At 46.9% G+C, this 18,642-nt stretch overlaps 1 protein-coding gene across 1 annotated transcript in view; it reads right to left on the bottom strand.

Annotated features, from left to right (window-relative positions):
- Window positions 1-18,642, bottom strand: part of KCNH2 (potassium voltage-gated channel subfamily H member 2) — a 439,418-nt gene that overhangs the window by 43,604 nt on the left and 377,172 nt on the right. The window contains exons 8-9 of the mRNA XM_029587977.1: window positions 13,255-13,448; window positions 11,998-12,097 (exon numbers count right to left, since the gene is read on the bottom strand). Coding sequence (XP_029443837.1) covers window positions 11,998-12,097; window positions 13,255-13,448 — 294 coding nt within the window. The remainder of the gene's footprint in view (window positions 1-11,997; window positions 12,098-13,254; window positions 13,449-18,642) is intronic.

Below are 18,642 nucleotides of genomic sequence, written 5' to 3'. Positions count from 1 at the left end.
TATCCGCATCTCAGAGGGTCTTGCGCCTAGGACCGCTACCAGCCCCATTCCCGGTGCTTCCTCTGGAACCATCGCATCTCTGCGGGGTACTCACTTCTCTTCTCTTCTGAGGAACCCTCATCGGTGTACCCCACTCTGTGGACCATTGCTGTATCATCTCTTCTGAGGACCCTCACCGGTGTACCCCGCTCTGTGGACCATTGCCGTATCATCTCTACATAGGAATCCTCTTTTGGGTATACCCCACTTCACAGATTCTGAGGTACCTCTGTGTCTGTGTGACTCTTCTACTACACTCCCTGCTCCGCGGGCAGTGTCGTTATCTCTTTCTCTCTAGTACCTGCTGCCCTTCACACCCAGCAGCTGAGACCTCGCCTCCCGATGGAGAGGCTCACGGGGCTCCTCCCCATGGGCAGTACCACCTCTCACCTTGGCCCAGGGCCCACAAACCATAACACCGGAGAGGCTAGCATCCTACAATAACGAATTCCAGAAGGAGAGAAGAGCCCCCTGCAGAGGCTTAATATGTGCGAATGCCCAATACATTAATTCCAATAGATGCCATAGAACCCAGGAACTGTAAATAGTCCCAGAACCTGAGCACCAAAAGTTCTAGCAGAAGCCTAATCTAACTCTGCAATTTCAGCAATCTCTCTCTGTGAGAAAGCAGAGTTGCTTACCTGTAGCAGGTATTCTCTGAAGACAGCAGGATATCAGTCCTCATACATGAGTGACAACATCAGATGGAACTTGATGCGGAAAACTTATGTCAAAGTTTCAAGAAACTTTGACTAGGCACACTGAGCATAACCCCTAAGATGCAGTCCCTCTTCGTTCTCGTAAGATAGAATTACGATAAACTAAAAAAATAGGAGAAATCCAATTCCGCAGGGTGGCAGGTGGGTTTCCTGAGGACTAACATCCTGCTGTCCTTGGAGAACACCTGTTACAGGTAAGCTACTCTGCTTTCTCCGAGGACAAGCAGGATGGTAGTCCTCACACATAGGCAAATCCCTAGCTACAGGCTGCTCCCCGAAACAAAAAGGGGACCGACAGACACCTAACCAGGTGCCAATGTGCACAACAACACCGGTGCTGTTGGTAACTGAGGGGGAGACAGCCTGAGCCCAAACAATGGGTCCTAGGTTGGGAGACTTGGGTTCTACACCTCAAATAGATTCTGGAGGACAGACTGGCCAAACCTACTGTTGCGTCAGCCATCCCTATCCAGACAGTAGTGGGATGTGAATGTGTGGAGAGAACTCCACGTTGAAACCTTGCAGATCTCCTCCACGGTAACAGCTTGCAAGTGGGCCACTGATGCTGCCATGGCTCTGAAAGAAGAGACGACTGAGGGGGGATATGATAGAGGTGTTTAAAATCATGAGAGGTCTAGAACGGGTAGATGTGAATCGGTTATTTACTCTTTCGGATAGTAGAAGGACTAGGGGACACTCCATGAAGTTAGCATGGAGCACATTTAAAACTAATCGGAGAAAGTTCTTTTTTACTCAACGCACAATTAAACTCTGGAATTTGTTGCTAGAGAATGTGGTTCGTGCAGTTAGTATAGCTGTGTTTAAAAAAGGATTGGATAAGTTCTTGGAGAAGTCCATTACCTGCTATTAAGTTCACTTAGAGAATAGCCACTGCCATTAGCAATGGTTACATGGAATAGACTTAGTTTTTGGGTACTTGCCAGGTTCTTATGGCCTGGATTGGCCACTGTTGGAAACAGGATGCTGGGCTTGATGGACCCTTGGTCTGACCCAGTATGGCATTTTCTTATGTTCTTATGTTCTTGACATGACCCCTAAGATGCAGTCCTGCCTGGGCATAACAGAAGGAGATGCAATCTGCTAGCCAATTGGATACTGTCTGTTTGGCAATGGCAACGAGCAACCTATTCCTATCAAAAGAAATAGAAAGTTGAGTGGACTGTCTATGGGCTTCTATCTGCTCTGGGTAGAAGGCTAAGGCTCACTTGCAGTCCAACCTGTGCAGTGCTTATTCGCCTTGTTATGAATGGGGCCTGGGAAAGAAAATTGGCAGGTCGAATGACTAATTAAGATGGAAATCTGTCACCACCTTAGGCAGGAACTTAGGGTGCCTACACAATACTACCCTATCATTATAGAACTTAGTATACAATGAATAAGTCATTAAGGCCTGGAGCTCGCTGACCCTGCAAGCTAAAGTGACTGCCACCAAAAATATGACCTTCTAGGTCAGGTACTTCAGGTCACAGATGCGCAGCGTCTCAAAAGAAGCTTTCATCAGCTGAGCCAATACCATGTTGAGGTCCCAAAACACAGCAGGAGACCTTAGGGGAGGCTTGTACAACTATAGGCTGTACAGAGATAGGCCTATCATCTAACCGTGGTAGTATGCGCTAACTGCATTAAAATGAACTCTTGACAGAGTTCATTTTTAAGCCAGCCTCCAATAGGTGTAGAAGGTAGTCAAGCAGTTTTTGTGTGGGGAAGGAGAATGGATCAAGGGCCTTCTGCTCACACCACACGGAAAACCTCCTCTACTTCAGTCCATAGGACTTTCTAGTGGAAGGCATTCTGGAAGCCACCAGAACCTGAGACACATCCTCTGAAAGATCAAGAGCATGCAGGATTAACCTCTCAACATCCAGGCTGTGAGTGACAGGGCCTGGAGGTTGGAATACAGTAGCCTGCCCTGATCTTGTGTGAAGAGATCTGGGGAAGTCCCCAGAATGATCGGTTTCCGGATGGATAACTCTAGCAGAAGTGGAAACCAGATCTGTCTTGGCTAACGAGGGGCTATGAGGATCACAGTCCCTCTATCCTCGTGAAGCTTCAAGAGAGTCTTCATCACTAAGGGGAGACGCATACAGAAGACCCTTGTCCCAATGATGGGCAAGGGCGTCCGAGGCTGGACAGGGAACAGAACCGAGGCACCTTCCCATTGCAGGGGGATGTGAACAGATCTACGTCTGGGCTCCCCCAGAGGTGGTAAATCCAATTCACTACCCCCCTGGTCCAGGGTGTACACATGGGGTCTGAAGTCTCGACTCAGTCTGTCTGCTACCATGTTTTCCATTCCAGCCAAAGCCCAAGACCAGATCTGGACTGCTTCCTGACACAGGAGGTATGATCACGTGCCTCCCTGCTTTTTGACATACCACATGGCTACTGGGTTGTCGGTCTGGATCAGGAAAACTTTGCTGGACAGTCAATCTCTGAAAGTCCATAGCGTGTACATGATTGCCCGAAGCTCCAGGAAGTTGATTTGACAAGAATGTTCCCGAGTGGACCACAGTTCCTGAGTGCAGAGCCCATCTACAAGAGCTCCCCACCCCAGGGAGATACATCCATGGTTAGCACAATTTGAGTAGGGAGACTTCAAAAGGAAATCCCCCGTTCCAGATTGGAGAGTGCCCGCCAACAGGACAAAGAGTCCCTGAGAGACAGGGTGCAATGCTGGAGGCTGTGACTGGCCTGGTGCCACTGTGACCTCAGGGTCCATTGGGCTCCACACATGTGTAAGCATGCCAAGGTAGTGACATGGACAGTCGCAGGCATGTGACTCAACAGTCTCAACATGTGCCAGGCTGATACCTTCTGGCTCTGTTGCACCTCTGTCACTTTGGTCGGCAAAGCGATGGCCTTCTGGCATGGCACAAAGGCCCTGGCTTGAGCCGTGTCTAGGAGGGTTCCAATGAAGTCCAATTGAGGTGTCATACTGAGATGGGACTTTGGGTAGTTGAGAACGAACCCTAGTGACTCCAGCACCTGAATGGTCAAGCGTATGGAGCGGGTGGCACCTGCCTGAGACGTGCTCTTGACCAGGCAATTGTCTATATACGGGAAGACATGAACTTCCAGTATTTGAGGAGGTGTGCCTCCCTAGGACAGGCATTTCGTGAAGACCCATGGGATGGACGTGAGCCCAAACATCAACACCCAGTACTGGAAGTGCTGTTTTCCCACCACAAATCAGGGATACTTCCTGTGACTGGTGAAGATCTTGATATGGGTGTATATGTCCTTTAGGTTGAGAGAGCATAGCCAGTCCCCTTTTTTGCAAAAGAGGGATCAAGGTGCACACAGAAACCATCTTGAACTTTTCTTTTTTAGAAACTTGTTCAAGACCATCAAGCTAGGATGGGACGGAGTCCTCCGGTTTTCTTTGGAATCAGGAAGTACCTGGAGTAGAATCCCCACCCTCTTTGCCCTAGTGGTATAGGCTTGATCACTCTGGCCGTTCAGAAGGAGGAGAGCTCTGCTTGTAGCACCCCGATGCGCTACCGGCCCCCAATATGGGCACAGAGGGCTATTTGGCGGGACATGAACAGATTTAATTTGTACCCTTGGTGATGATGGACAACACCCACTGGTCCAAGGTTACACTGGGCCACTGGTTCGCAAAGAACCACAGCCTGCTCCTGACCGGAAGTTCCATTGTCCTGGGTACGGGCAACTGGCTTATGTTCCCCATGGCCCAGTCAAAATCCCGTCCCCGGAGTTGACTGAGGAGCTCTCTGCTGCCTGGGATGGCCGTGGGAGCTCTGATGGTGTGAACGGGATCAAGGAGTTGGAGGACTGTACTTCCTTTGGCAAAATAAAAACTTTCTTGGCCCCTCTTGGCCCCGGCCTCGACAGCCTCCTGGATGAGGAGGCCAGGTCCGGAGTGCTGGAGGAGAGTTGTTGGAGGGTTTCATGATGGTCCCGGAGTTGGGACACAGCATTCTTTAACCTATCTTTAAAGAGATTCTCTCCAGTGCACGGCATATCAGCAAGTCGTTCCTGTACCTCTGGTCTGAGATCCAAGGCCCACAGCCATGCCAGTCTGCGAGCATCAATTCCCGATGCCGTTTCAAAAATATAGTAGGTTGTACAGGCTTTGTGTTTTCCTTGTGTGCTGAGGCAGCTGCTTAGCCACCTCCTGCACCTGCTTCCAGATGTCCCACGAGTATTGGCTCACATAGAGCTGGTAGGCAGCAATGCGGGTAATAAGCATGGTGCCCTGGAACACCTTCCTCCCAAGAGCATCCAATGCCCTGTGGTCCTTCCACGGGGGCGCTGAGGAGTGGGTCTGAGAGTGCTTGGCCCTTTTGCAATACGGCCACCCCCACCAAAATCATCTTGGTGAAGCTACATGGAGCCATTGCCAGCTGACGGGAAGGGCTCGAAACCGAAAATGTTCCCTTAGGACCATGAACCTCGGGAATCTCTGGTGCTCCTGCCTGATGGCTATGTGTAGATATGCCGCTGTCAAGGGGAGAGGTATCAAGAACTCTCCCTTACGTGCTATGTTATGACAGACCTCAGAGTTGAACCTTAGAATTTCCATGCGGAAACGGGGAACCTTGAGAGCCGCATTTACCTTCTTTAAATCCAATATCTCTTGAATTGGATACAGGGGGAAAAGAAACAGGATACGCTAAGCGTGTTCAGGGTCTGAGCCAACAGATTTGGGTCACACCGAGTATGTTCAGGGTCTGAGCCAACAAACTCATCAAGACATCTCTGTGAAAAAAGAGAAAATCTGAGCAGAGTCCGAAGCGGCTCTCAATCATATGCAATTTCTCCGTCTTCTAGAGGCGAGAAAGCCAGTTCTCCATCGGAATCCTCTGTTGTCTCATGATCCACATCCCCTTGAACATTACCATGGATGGCATCCCTGCGGCATTTGCCCACCATGATTGATAGATGGGAGGCCCAAGCACGCGATCCCTATATAGTAGGGCCTGGAAACCTTCCACCCAGGAGAAGGAGGATGGATGTATTCTGGAGCCTATAGGCCCAAACTTGCTCTCTCCAACCTCTCTCTCTCGGGAAAGTTTCTGTCCTCAGGAACAAGGGAGGAGAAGAACTGACCATTGCCTCGCCTCCCACTCCACTCACCTCCAGAGATACCATAGGCTGAGGGGATGTCCCAACATGAGTAAAATCTGTAGTAGTCAAATTGCTTTGAGTATCTAAACAGTGGTAACACAAACGGAGAGAGAGTCAGGACTGAATTGCTATCAGACGGCAAACCTCACAGATAGGAAGGCACTTGCATCTGTTTGTCCCCTCCAGGATGCCTGTGCAAATACACGCTGAAGACTAGGTTGTGTCCATTCAAGGACAATTACATGCGCAAATACGTGCTTGTATAGGTCGTGATTGTCCGCACACAAGTACCTACGCAAATTCTTATTCTAGTTTAGGTTACAGTCTTATGCGCACAAGTACCCACACAAATACTCCAGACTAGGTCGTGGCCTTACGCACACAAGTATCTACGCAAATAAGCGTTCAAATCTAGGTTGCAGATATACACACTCAAATCTAGGCAGCATGCAACCACCATGTGGCAAGAATGAGTGCACGCCGGAAAAGAACGGCTGCTGCGGCCTACCACAAGGCTAAGCAAAGCCTGCCTACACCTTCTGCGCATTTAGGCCTAGATCCATTCAACATCCAGCACCAAAAATCATCAAAGGCCTGAAGAGCTTTTCAACAGCTCAGGCCTCGACTGGCTGAGAAACCATGGAGACTGGGGCCGAGAGCCAGCATCCCCTGCTGCTTGTTCCGCTAAACAAGCTTTGTGCATAAGCAGATTAAAACCGGCAGAATACCTCTATCAGAACTAGAGACTTCTCCTCAGTGCAAGTGCCTCTCTGCACCTCCGCAGGACAGGGAACTGCCAGCGATAGTTAAGGAGGGGATTTCCCTGTCTCTCCCGCCGATGCTGCTAGGGAATAAAAAATGCCACTGTTTCTGTGCTGACGGGGAAAGCCTCAGCGCTGGACCCCCTCGCCAGTGAGGCTCATTCCACCGATGCGGCCACGGTTGACGCAGACCCCCGAATGCCATGCTGCTTTTGCCAAACATGCAAGCTGTTCCTCTCTGCACCTGTAGCACCACCAGCACCTCAATGGCAAGCAGGGGAACAGTTTCTCAGCGCCACAGAGCCAACACCCAGTCTCCTCCGCAGGCAGAGAAGCTGCTGAAAACCCCCATCGCTGAGCTCTCCAAGCTGCTGAGGTAGCTCCCCCCCTGGAACCCACTGCTGCAGAGATTTCTCTAACTATTTTCTTGTTCTCTTTTTATTTTTTTTAAACTCTCTGAGAACAAATAAAAATACATAGAAACTAATACTTTCCTTTGGTGCAGAAGTTCTGATCTCAGGAGCACAGGTTGCATGGCAGATCAGAAAAGAGCCAGACCACTGGCTATATCCATCTCCTTTCTCCAAACGTTAGTGACCCAGCCTAGGACAAACCGCATAAAAGGGATACTTTCCTTCTCCACTGGGCTTGCAGTGCAGAACTGCCAGCAGATCCCACCACTGTCTCATGGGGGATGAGGGATCTGGACCACCAGATGTACACCCCACAGACCTCCAGACCGAGCTATCAGAAGGGTCAACAATCCCCTGCTTGTTCACCTCAATCCAGAGGGGATGGCCTGCACCAAGACCTCACAACCCCCTGGAAAGATCCAGAAATTTTGTCTTTTAATCTTTTTTTTCCCTTTCTCTTCAGACTGCAGGTTTTACACCATCTGCTGGAGACAGAGACATATTGAGGGACTGCAGGTGGCACACTGGGTTATGTACAGTGTCAGTGAAACTTTCTCTGTCTCCATCTGCTGGCAGGGGGGCAAAACCCAGGAGTCTGGACTGATCTGGGAATGTACAAGGAATGACATTTGCTGTTATAAAAATTGAGATTGTGATGATGATGTGTTGCCCCCTCATCCTTGAGACTTTTGCTAGTTTTTAGCCTGACTTCAGTGTTTTGGGCTCTCTAATGCAGGAAACCAGGACGTCATATATTCTCATGGAAGGAGTAAATCCTTTATTGTATTACCAGGCTTAGGACTAGCTTGTTTTTGAAGAGCCCCTAGGAGGAATCATGGGGGCAAAATCAAAAAGAATAGCTGCATAGCTACTCTGGAAGTCTTCTGATGAGGGATAAATGATGCATGTCTTACTGATGCACTGTGCTGGTTTTTGCCAGGAAGGAATTCCCTATGCTGAGGAATTTGCTGTCCTGTTAAGAATTTTGATTTTGCTACTGTCTGCCCGTATTTTACTGTGGAAGCCTATAGAAACTTGAACTTGTGTAGGACAACTTATTTTTATGTTTAATAAACTTTGGCATTTTTGGAACCTCAAATCCAGGAGTGAACTGAACTCATTTCCAGGGTTTGGGGTTCCCTGCGATGGAGATGTCTATAAATTGGTGTCCGCTTAAAAAGCCAAACACTTTCTGTTCAGCCACGGAAGTTATCCTGTCCAATAAAAAAACAAAAACCACTTTCTCTGCCTGGTCTACCACACCACCTGATCTATTATTTTTGTGAAGCCACTGACCAATGCAAGATTTGGAACCCTTCATCGCTCGTTTATTTTATATACCCTGTCAAGGAAGTACACATGGAAAGGGTGGTGGATGCTTGGAACACCCTTCCAGGGTGGGTGGCGGAGGTTAAAACAGTAACGGACTTTTAAGAGGGCACTGGATGAGACAGTGGGATCCTTTAATGCAAATCATGAAGACACAGGGAAAGCACAGCCTAGCACCAGGTATTTACTTGCTATGCCATACTTGAATGATTCAGCGAGGCAGGGATGGGGGAAGGGGATACTAGAATGAATGTTAATGTGGCGTAGCAAAGTCCTGCGTAAACCTTCATTATCCCAGCACACAGGTTAAATTAGAAACAGGTATGCTGACTCGTAAACCGATGCGGAAAGGTGCGTTCACCTGCTCTTGAACACACACAATTTGCGAGAGTCAACCTTACTGACGATTCAGCAAGGAGTTTTATGCTCTCAAAATGAGCGTTCAAAAATGTGTGGACAGCTCAGCACCCTGGCATGGAAATTCCATGCAGATGAGGGCATTAAGCATTCCCTTCCAATGCACAGAGGTGCGCTGGCTGAGGGCACATCTTCTTAATGCTAGAAACTTTACTCCTGGTCAGAGGTGGAGTAAAGTTTCTAAAGCTGAATTTGCTGCCCCTCCCCCCCCTCCTCCTGAGAGGATAAGTGGCGGAGGGCTTGACAGTGCATTTATTTTTTTAATGATAACTGTGGCCAGATAGCCAGCTAGGAGCACAATAAATATTATGCCCCTGAATTAAAAGCACAACAAAAGAAATGTTCTCAAATGCTCTTTCCCATTCAGCCCCTCCAGAGTTAAAATGTGCATTCACCCTGTGGCTTTTGCACATTTTAACTCCCAATGCATTAGCTTACTGTATTGAGAGTTTAAAAAATGTTAAACCGTGCATTAAAACTGTGCGCTGAAAGCTAGCGCACAGGCTCTTAACGTACAAGTTATCGCGTCAGAGGGAGAGAAGGAGGGAGCTAGCTACAAGCAACAGCAAAGAGGCTACAAATCTTTAAAGAGACTATAAACTGTGAGTTTTCTATTTTCTGTGGAACATTGGATTTTCAGCAGAGTTTGTGAAGGGAAGAGGACCCCAAGCTGAGGAGTTCTCGTGCTTTATTCTGAAGCGCAGCAATTGCTGGAGGATTACAAACTGTCAGGCCGATGCAATATCATACGTGACGATTTTAAGTAGGAGGAACCACAGAAAAGCAGTTTTTTTGTTCTTAAGTTGAGCCCTTGACACACGGGAAGACTTTGCGCCTGCTCCGGATAGGCCTAAAATTTGACGGGTTAAAAAGCACGCCTTGGGTGCACAGGGATTTTTTGTATCACGGAATTTACATGTAATGAGCACTATTAGCTGCGCACGAGTTTGGACACGCGTTTTGGGTGCGCTCATCCCCTTATTGCATTGGGGGTTATGGACACACATTCAAAACGCGCATCCAAGCGCTTGTTAACCTGATTGCTAGGCTCAGTGCACGTTATTGCATCGGCCCGTGTAAATGTTCCTTGTTTTGTACTGAACACCGGACACATGGCAGAGATTGTACAGGCACAATACTAAGATTTTCTGGCACTGGCGCAACAAAAGAGGGTTACAAATTGCAAGTTTACTACCCTCTACGTGCAGCACTAGTAGTGGCTAGAATTTAGAAGGCTAAAAGATGCCCCCCCCAACCCCGAACTGTGTATCTGCTCATTGCCAGGTTGAATGCTGGAATCTTGCAGGGGTGTGGATCAGGAAAAGGGCCACTGTGTCGACAAGTCTCTGACCCCTATTTATATAGCGAGACCTCTAAAGGCTTCCAGTGAAGTGTGCATACAGGGATAGTGCCCCTTTGGAATCCCGACGACATGAACATGCAGTAAAGGGATATTTCAGACTTGGTTTTGTTCCCAAGTGGAATGTCTGCAGGACAGTGAACCAACCAGGAGCGAATCTCCAGGAAGAGGAGACCAAGTCCTGCTGAGTAGATCAGCAAAAAAAAAAGAGAGGCTATTTATTTTATTTATTTATTTTAAAACTTTTCTATACCGTCATTAAGTTAGGAACCATCGTAACGGTTTACAATAAGGCACAAATATTAATATTAGAAACAGATGATAAATTCTATCTCCAAACAAGTGCCAACACTTTACGGTAACATAGCTCGTTATAATTCTTCATAACTGGATGTGTTATATCATGTCCATTCTTTATTGTAACAGGTTTTAAAATCAAGAGCTTTACAATCTTATTCTGAGGTGGTGAGCAAAACATATTTAAAAATAAAAGTAGAATATATGCCCGTGTAGACTGGGGTAGTGTGCTTGAGTGTTTCTCCAGATCGCTTTTCTTTTCCCTGTGTTCTACTCTCCTTTCTCTTTGTTGTATGCTTGTTTGAATAACCATGTTTTAAAATGTTTTCTGAAGGTTTTGATGTCTCTTTGTAAGCGGATCTCGACAGGCATGGCGTTCCATAGCATAGGACCTGCTAAGGAGAGCGCTCTTTCCCTTACTTGGGTTAGTTTGGCTGTTTTAATTGAAGGGATGGTCAGTAAAGCTTTATTTGCTGATCTCAGGTTTCTGTGAGGGACGTGTACGCGGAGGGCTGTATTCAGCCACTCGGCTTTTTCATTATGTATTAATTTATGTATGGTACATAGGGTTTTATAATGTATTCTTTGCTCGATGGGTAACCAGTGTAATTCCATTAGGGTTTCAGTGATGTGATCTCTTTTACTTTTACCCGTCAGAATTCTAGCAGCCGTGTTCTGCATTATTTGGCGTGGTCTAATCGTTGTATATGGTAATCCAAGTAGGAGGGCGTTACAGTGTTCTGGAATAATTGAGATTTACACAGGACTTCACTACATGTGGCTAATATAAAATGTGGAAATCCTAATGGAAACACAGCCAGCCACGTGGCTGAGTCTGTCTGGCTGGCTGCAGGTATTGAAATGACTAGAGGTCCCCTACTGGAAAAACAGGCACTTGTGTAGCCAGATCTGACTGTCAAGTCACCCAGGAGGCTGGATGTTTGGGCGATGGTCATGCTAGCAATGCCCATGTGGTTAGACATGGGGAAGGTGAGTGCTGGAAGGAACTACGTGGGGATCTTGTAGGTTTTTCTATCCAAGATGGTGAAGTGCACAGAAGGAAGACAAGAAAGACTGTCCTGGATAAGAAGTGATATTCTACAGGTAATCACACTTTATGGCTAGCAGCTAGGATTGATCCTTAGCAGAATAACCGGCCAGACTGGATGTGTCAATTGGTCTTTTTTCTGCCACTATCTGCTATGTTGTTATGGATGAAATCTCTAAACTCCTCCTGCTTTTGGCCTTGCATTGTGGCAGGCTGTGCCCTCGGCGAGATTCCTTCCCTCCGAAGCTGGCATCTACGTCCTGCTTCCTGACATTCTGCAATACTTGAATGTTGAATGTGTGAGGGGCCCTGACCTAAGCAGATCCTGCGATGCCCTCGCCTTTCAAATGTGCCAGTGCAGTTTGTGTTTAATGTTTAATCCTATGGACCCTGGATAAGGAGGACTCTGAGCACCGCAGTTATCTGGGTTCAAACTTAAAAACCTGGAGCTAGTGTGGCATTACTGGCCAGAGAGTTTTCTCTCCTCCCCTCTTCCCTTTACCTTTCTCTGTTCGCCTGCGAAAAGAAAGCTTCCGTCGTCTCAGACGGTTAAAGCCACTGTCTGACTCCTCACTGCTCGGAGACCCAGGGATCATGTTTGTCTGAAAGAAAAAAACCCAAGACTTTCATTATAAGCTTGGCCATAGTTGGCCCACCTGTTCCCTCACAACCGCTCGTTCTGCATACTCATTCCTAGCCAGGTTAGAAGGTTATGATCAGGCCCTGTGAGGACAGGTTCTGGCTGTCACAGGCACAGGGAGAGGATTTCTCTGTGCCCCGGCTCCCTGAGAAACTTCATTGATTTCAACCACAGGAAGAACCCATAACAGCACAAATAATACAAATAAGAAGAATCATTTGATTTAAATAGAGCATTTCATCCAAAGAAGATCTCCCAGGGTATCAAGCGAAAATGGAAGCTGCCACCATTGCTGTAGATAGCCAGGAAATTGAGAGCTACCACAAAAGCTTCTAGAGGGAAGAGGAAAAACCAGGACAAATTTATTCTTTCCCGATTCCAGTTTAGTAAATCCAGTACAGGGAGAAATTGTGACCCGTTCAGGGTCACATAGAGAGTCAGTGACAGAGAAGGGGATTAGCTCTGAGATACCAGGAGATAAAGGGGTCAATATTCACAGGATTTATGCGGTTAAAATCAGCTTTATCTGCATAAATCTAACAGGTTAAAAATTCCCCTCCCCATCATTTCTGTGTGTGCTGATTTAGCCTGACAAAAAAGAAACCAGGACGGGGCATGGTTTGCAAATTTAGCCAGTAAGCATGATAGCCAATACCGATCGTCTTAATTTGTCCTCTGAACTGTGACTGTACAAATGACTGTCTTAAATCTAGCCATACAAGTCTTGTGCAGTTAGATTTAACTGGATCTTCAGCTGCAGCGTTAGCCGTGGCTGAATATCCAGAATAAATTTACCGGGTAAAATTAACCATTTATCTTTATCACGCAGCTGTTCTTTGAATATCTACTCAAAGTGACTTGCCCAGGATCAGCCAGAGTCAGTGCCAGAGCTGGGATTAGAACTGAAGCACAGGGGGATAAAGGAACTCATGCCGGGTCACAAAGTGTCAGTGGCAGAGCTGGAGAATATCCACCTATTCCTCATTTCTAATCCCAGCTTTGCCACTGACTCTTTTTGACCCGTACCGTGCTGGGCTGTACACACGCAGGTCATTCTGCCCAGCCCAGTCCATGCAAGCAGGCCCACAGAGAGAAAGGAGGTAGAGTGAGGGCACTCACATCACGGAGGTTAAAGGTGATCTCCAGGCTGGACCAGAAGTAGTCCGAGAACTCAGGGTACATGTCCAGCACTTCCAGGAGGTCCTCACGGTGAATCTTGTGCAGATCACAGTAGGTCAGGGCCCGCACGTCAGCGTTGGACTTCCCAGGTCGGGCATACAAGTTCAGAGGTTCCCCAAAAATATCGTTCTTCCCTAGAGAGATTCACACAAAGAGGGAAGAGGGAAAGAGTGAGTCTGGGAAGCACCATCCATTCTAAAGCAAACAGCAGGGACACAGGAGAGGTAAGCCCATGGCTTCATGCTGGATCTCCAGAGTGTGTGGTCACCTTATGTAGAAAGCACTACCTCTCACCAATTATCATTTCTGTAGCAGGAAAGTGTCTTACAAAGACACCAGCAAATCAGGAGCCTGCTTGCTGCAGATAAAGCCAATCAGAATTGGGATTTATAGTGTTGCTGCTGCTGGGGCTCAGTCACAGTGACTTTGGACTTGGCTCTGAGCCATGTGCTGCTCTTTGATGCAAAAGGCAGAGAGAGAGAGAGAGAGAGAGGCAGAGAAGGAAAGATGCCAGAAAAGCAGAGCATAAAGAATTACTCAAGTTGCAGGCCATAGCAACCCAACGCCCCTGTTCCCCCCTTCTCCTGATTTTAAAACCCAAGGCTGGCTTTGGGCCTCTTCATTACACCCTCCCCCACCTATCTGCAATCCTTATCGCCGTCCTCCTGCCCCCACCTGGGAGCTCAGTACAAGCAATACCAATCCCAGTGGCGTCCTGCGTTGCTGATAGCAACATCATCCCCTGAAGGTAAACAATCCACTGTTACATGCCATAAGGGTGTAATTAATAAACTGTATATTTATTTTCTATGCTGACTCCCCTCTCTTGGCAGTCCATATTTCCAGATAGGAACATACAAATGGATTTATAGCTCCAATCTCTATAAGGCAAGACTACAAGTTCATAGGAAAAATGGTGCAATACCAATACTGGATTGGTCATCTGGTGGCCTTTCATGTAATAACACTGTTCCAGCAACTTCAACCACATGCTATAATTGAAAACTTGCTATCCTCAGGTATCCTCCAGGTGGTCATGTAGTATATATCATTATAGGACTCTGATGCTATCCCCATGGTATCCTCTAGCAGGCCATGTGTATATTATCATCACTGGACTCCAATGTGATTTATTGCACTTTTGTTTGGAGCATAATTTTCTAGTGGTTTGCTAAAGATCCTCTATGGCTGTCTGAAAGGGAAACATGAATATGTCAAGCTGCAGGTCACTTGATTATCATGCGATCAAAGTGCTGTCCTAGTCTCATCCTGACAGAAGCAGGAAGTTATGCACAAACAGCAGAAACCTGAAAATAACTGCTACCCACAGGGAGAAAAAAAAAGAAAAGAATGCTGCAGCTGTCAGGAGAACCCACCCATGGCAAGATGAACCCACAAGAGGTCCATTGCAGGAGAAGCCACAGTATTCCACGGCAGGGGCTCACAATGACGTTCCTTCTCACTCATCTCTGCACCCATACGTATCTGCACTCCACTTCCCTCCCTGCCCCAATTCCCCACTACATCCCAACTTATATCCCAGCTCAGGGATGTGCTGGAAGATGCACTAGGGAGTCTCATTTCAAAATATTTTAAGAAACCAAAGTGTGTTTCGCTGAGTAGAAATTAGTAGCACATCCCTACTGCATACCCCCATCCTATTATACCCCACCCCAGTTTACTCTCCTTTCCACCCTGAGGTGAGGGTCTCCCCCTATAGCACAGATCCTGCTATTCCATCCTTTACCCTACCAAGATGACAACTCATATCCTTCTCCCCCCCCCTCCTCCCTACCCCAAAGGGGCAGATGCTAGCTATGGCACAGGTCAGGGTATAATCTTCCTAGCACAGTATTCTTCATCTTTACCACTAGGTGGCAGCATAAACCAATAAGCAGCACCGACTGCGGGTCCTGCAGAATATTATTGGCTGATATTAATTAGCTCCAAGTAACTCTCACGTAAAAAAATCTAATTAGCTCCAGTAACTAGCTAGTAAAATGGCCAAATAACCGCGTGCATTTACACTTGTTGAGCTAGCTACTTTGGATCTAACTGGGAACAAGCTGACGTTACTTTGGCTCAGCATCGTTGTATCCCAGTGACACGTTTATAAGCAGTGAAAGAAACACTTGGGGGAACTCTGCACAAAAGGAATGAGCAGGGACATTGATAAAGTACGACAAGATGTACGCAGTGCTGTCCAGAAACACACGAGACGGTCCCTGCTCCACTAGGAAGCTTAGTTCATTTACACATTGAAAATAGTAAAACTAGAACTGCTATGCTCACTTTGCCTGTCTTAACATTATTAGAAAGCACGTATCCAGGGCTGGCTTGGTGGCACTGCTGCCCTGCAGAGGGACTTGGGTTTCATCCCTGCCTACAGTCTTCTGCTCCCCAAGTTGACCAGAGCTAGGGACATTGCGGAGGCAGCGCTCACAGCTCCTGGGCAAGGAAGGAGTCAAAAGCCATCGCGGAATGGCAACACCTAGGGCCACACACTGTGTCCATGTTAGCCATGTTCAGGAGAAAGCCACAGTGTGTTGCCTCTAGGCCAATGGCTGTTGCTGCAATGACCGGACAAGGCGAGTTGGGAGGAGGATAATAAAAAAGCGAAAAATGAAGGCTCCTGGTGCCTCAGTACAATAAAGGCCAGCTCCAACTGAGCTGAAAGCTAAAGGATCAGGAATAAAATGCCAGGTCAAAGAAAACTCAAGACACTGTGTAGCCTGGGAATCCTGTGTCCTTGATACAGAAAGCAACAAAGTGTTACTGCAAAAAATATCGACACAGACACTTATTAGAGCTAATGACTTAGGCACAGATTTATGTTTCGATCAAAATTCATGCACAAAGCCTGCAGGCCACTTAGATAAATACCAAGGAGTGTATCTGTGGCACACACATAAAAAAGAACGTGTGCTAACTGAATCCAAACCCCAGTAGGTTTTGTTCTTGATTGTTAAAATTAACCCTTTTGGGTCAAGGTCCCCAGAAGAGCATTTTTTCAGAAGAGGTTTTTCCTGTGGATTTTTTAAAAACTTTCTTTCCTGAAGCTGCTTGAGATTAACACCTTGGGCCAAGGTTGTGCTGGTCCAACACTGTGCCCTGCTTAATAAGTCCAGCATTACGTCTTTAGAAATGCTACAGCAGTTTTTCAGAGGATAGATCATGTTTTATAAATAATTGGATTGTGGCCATTAAAAACAGCAGTAATGCTCAACGTCAGAGGTGTCACAACACTGCAAGGGCAGTCACCCGTCCATTCCTGAAACTCTCATTCTGTGTAGCTGCAGAAAGTCACTGCTTTCACAGGAAGACTAGGCAGAGGGCCAGAAGCTACCTTCAGGCAACCTATTACCCATCTTCTCTTGGCTCTGTGAATTCAGGGCCCCAGTAGGAAGAAGTGCCCCTGCATTGCTCAAGAGTTTCTGAAATAGAACAAATTATGGATTTCAAAGAGAAGCAAAACATTTTATTTTCCCTGTTTTTTCATACCCCAAACTCCTCTTGAACTAGGAAAAATAAAAAGCATGGAATACCAAAGATGAGCCACCACCACAACCATTTCCTTGGTAAATGTTCTGGGCGCGGTGGAAAGACCAAAGGTCGAAGCTCGAAAATCTTCACCGAGAACCTCAGAAACATCTGGTGGTCGGCCCGAATACCTATGTGAAGATACGCTTCCGTTGGGTCCAGTGATGCCTTTTCTTATCGAGGCAATGACTGACCGTAACGTCTCCATGCGAAAACGTGGCACCCTGAGGCAGCGGTTTACGCCCTTTAAATCCAGAATGGGTCAGAAGGACCCCTCTTTTTTGGGGACTACAAAGTAAATGGAATAACACCCTTTTCGCTGCTCCACCTGAGGAACCGGGGTGATGGCACCGAGTTGCAGAAGGCGTTGCAAGGTATCTTGTACTGCCTGTCGTTTCTCTTCGTAACCGTATGGGGAGAACAGAAACCGCCCCGGAAGGCGGGGTGCAAAATCTAAAGTGTAGCCTTGATTTACCACAGTAAGGACCCATTGGTCTGATGTCACCTTGACCCATTCCTCGTAAAACAGGGACAATCTGCCCCCGACAGCTGGAACCGAGGAATGGGTCGGCGTCCCTTCATTGGGAAGACTTGGCCCCAGATGCGGACTGGGTAGCCCTGGTTCTTCCAAAGCGTCAGCCACGAAAGGGCTGAGACCAGGACTATTGGCGACCGAATTCTTTCTTACCCATAAACACTTGTGAATGGGAGCAAAGACAAGGAAAAACAGCACTTTTCAGGACTACTCCAATTCAAGGAAGCTGTGGGTAAAACGTCTGTCCAGAGGAAGAAACATTACTTTTCACAAAACTCTTGTCATGTGTAGTTTGAAGAAATATAACTTTAGGTTGGAGGACTTGCCACACAGATGTTGTTTTCACAGTCAGTAGGCCCTATGTCATTCCACGGTTATTTGGGGTCTACTCCATATTTCTCTTGTGAAGACAAATATCTGACTATGAAAAAGATTATAAGAGAAAACCCCAAAACACTTTAAAGGATCAGATCCAGAGATCTGGCCTTGATCACCTTAAGCCTAAGACAGCAGGGAGGTCCATATTCAAATATAGTCTGGATAACAAAGTTAGCCGGCCATACTTAGCCAGCTAAGTCATCCAGCTACTTCTGAATATTGAAGTTAGCCAGTTAACTTAGCTGGCTAACTCAACTCCTCCTAGTTATGGCTTGGAATGCCCCAAACTTATCTGGCTAAATTCTAACTCCCTAACTTATTAGCTGGATATGTGCCATATCCAGCTGGATATGTGCTGGATATGTGTCCATATTCAAAAGCGAAATGCTTTTGAATATGGACCTCCAGGGAATCCTGTTCTGGGCGAAGGTTTCTAGGAAGGTGTATAATTAGCTAGGCCCAAGAGGGAACAGGAGGCCCAGGGGGCGAGAAGGAAGCCTAGACTAGAGAAAGAGAAAACAGCTGAACTGTAAGTTGTAATGCTATGCTTGTTTTGTTGAACTGTGAAGCATAGCAGAGCTGTTTTTTGATTTTCAAAACTAATAAAAATAAGTTAATAAATGATTATTATCAAAGTCCAGCCTGAATCTGTCCTCTGCCTACCCTAAGACAGCTTACGATGCCATATATGGTGTCAGTTAGGAGATTTCTGCATTAAAGCCTTGAACATGCAGAGAAACCACGACAAAAAAAAAAAGGGGGGGTGGGGGGATTTTTTACTTTCATTATTTTCTCTTATATTGGGCCTCGCTGCAGCAAGAGCCAAAAGTTAAATTTATAAACTGGTTAAGAAGGACTTATATCTACAGTGAGTC

The sequence above is a fragment of the Rhinatrema bivittatum genome, chromosome 2 (assembly GCF_901001135.1).
Source record: "Rhinatrema bivittatum chromosome 2, aRhiBiv1.1, whole genome shotgun sequence".
In the NCBI taxonomy this organism is placed as follows: Eukaryota; Metazoa; Chordata; class Amphibia; order Gymnophiona; family Rhinatrematidae; genus Rhinatrema; species Rhinatrema bivittatum.
The sequence above is the reverse complement of the archived record's forward strand: the minus strand, read 5'-3'. Positions and strand labels throughout refer to the sequence as shown.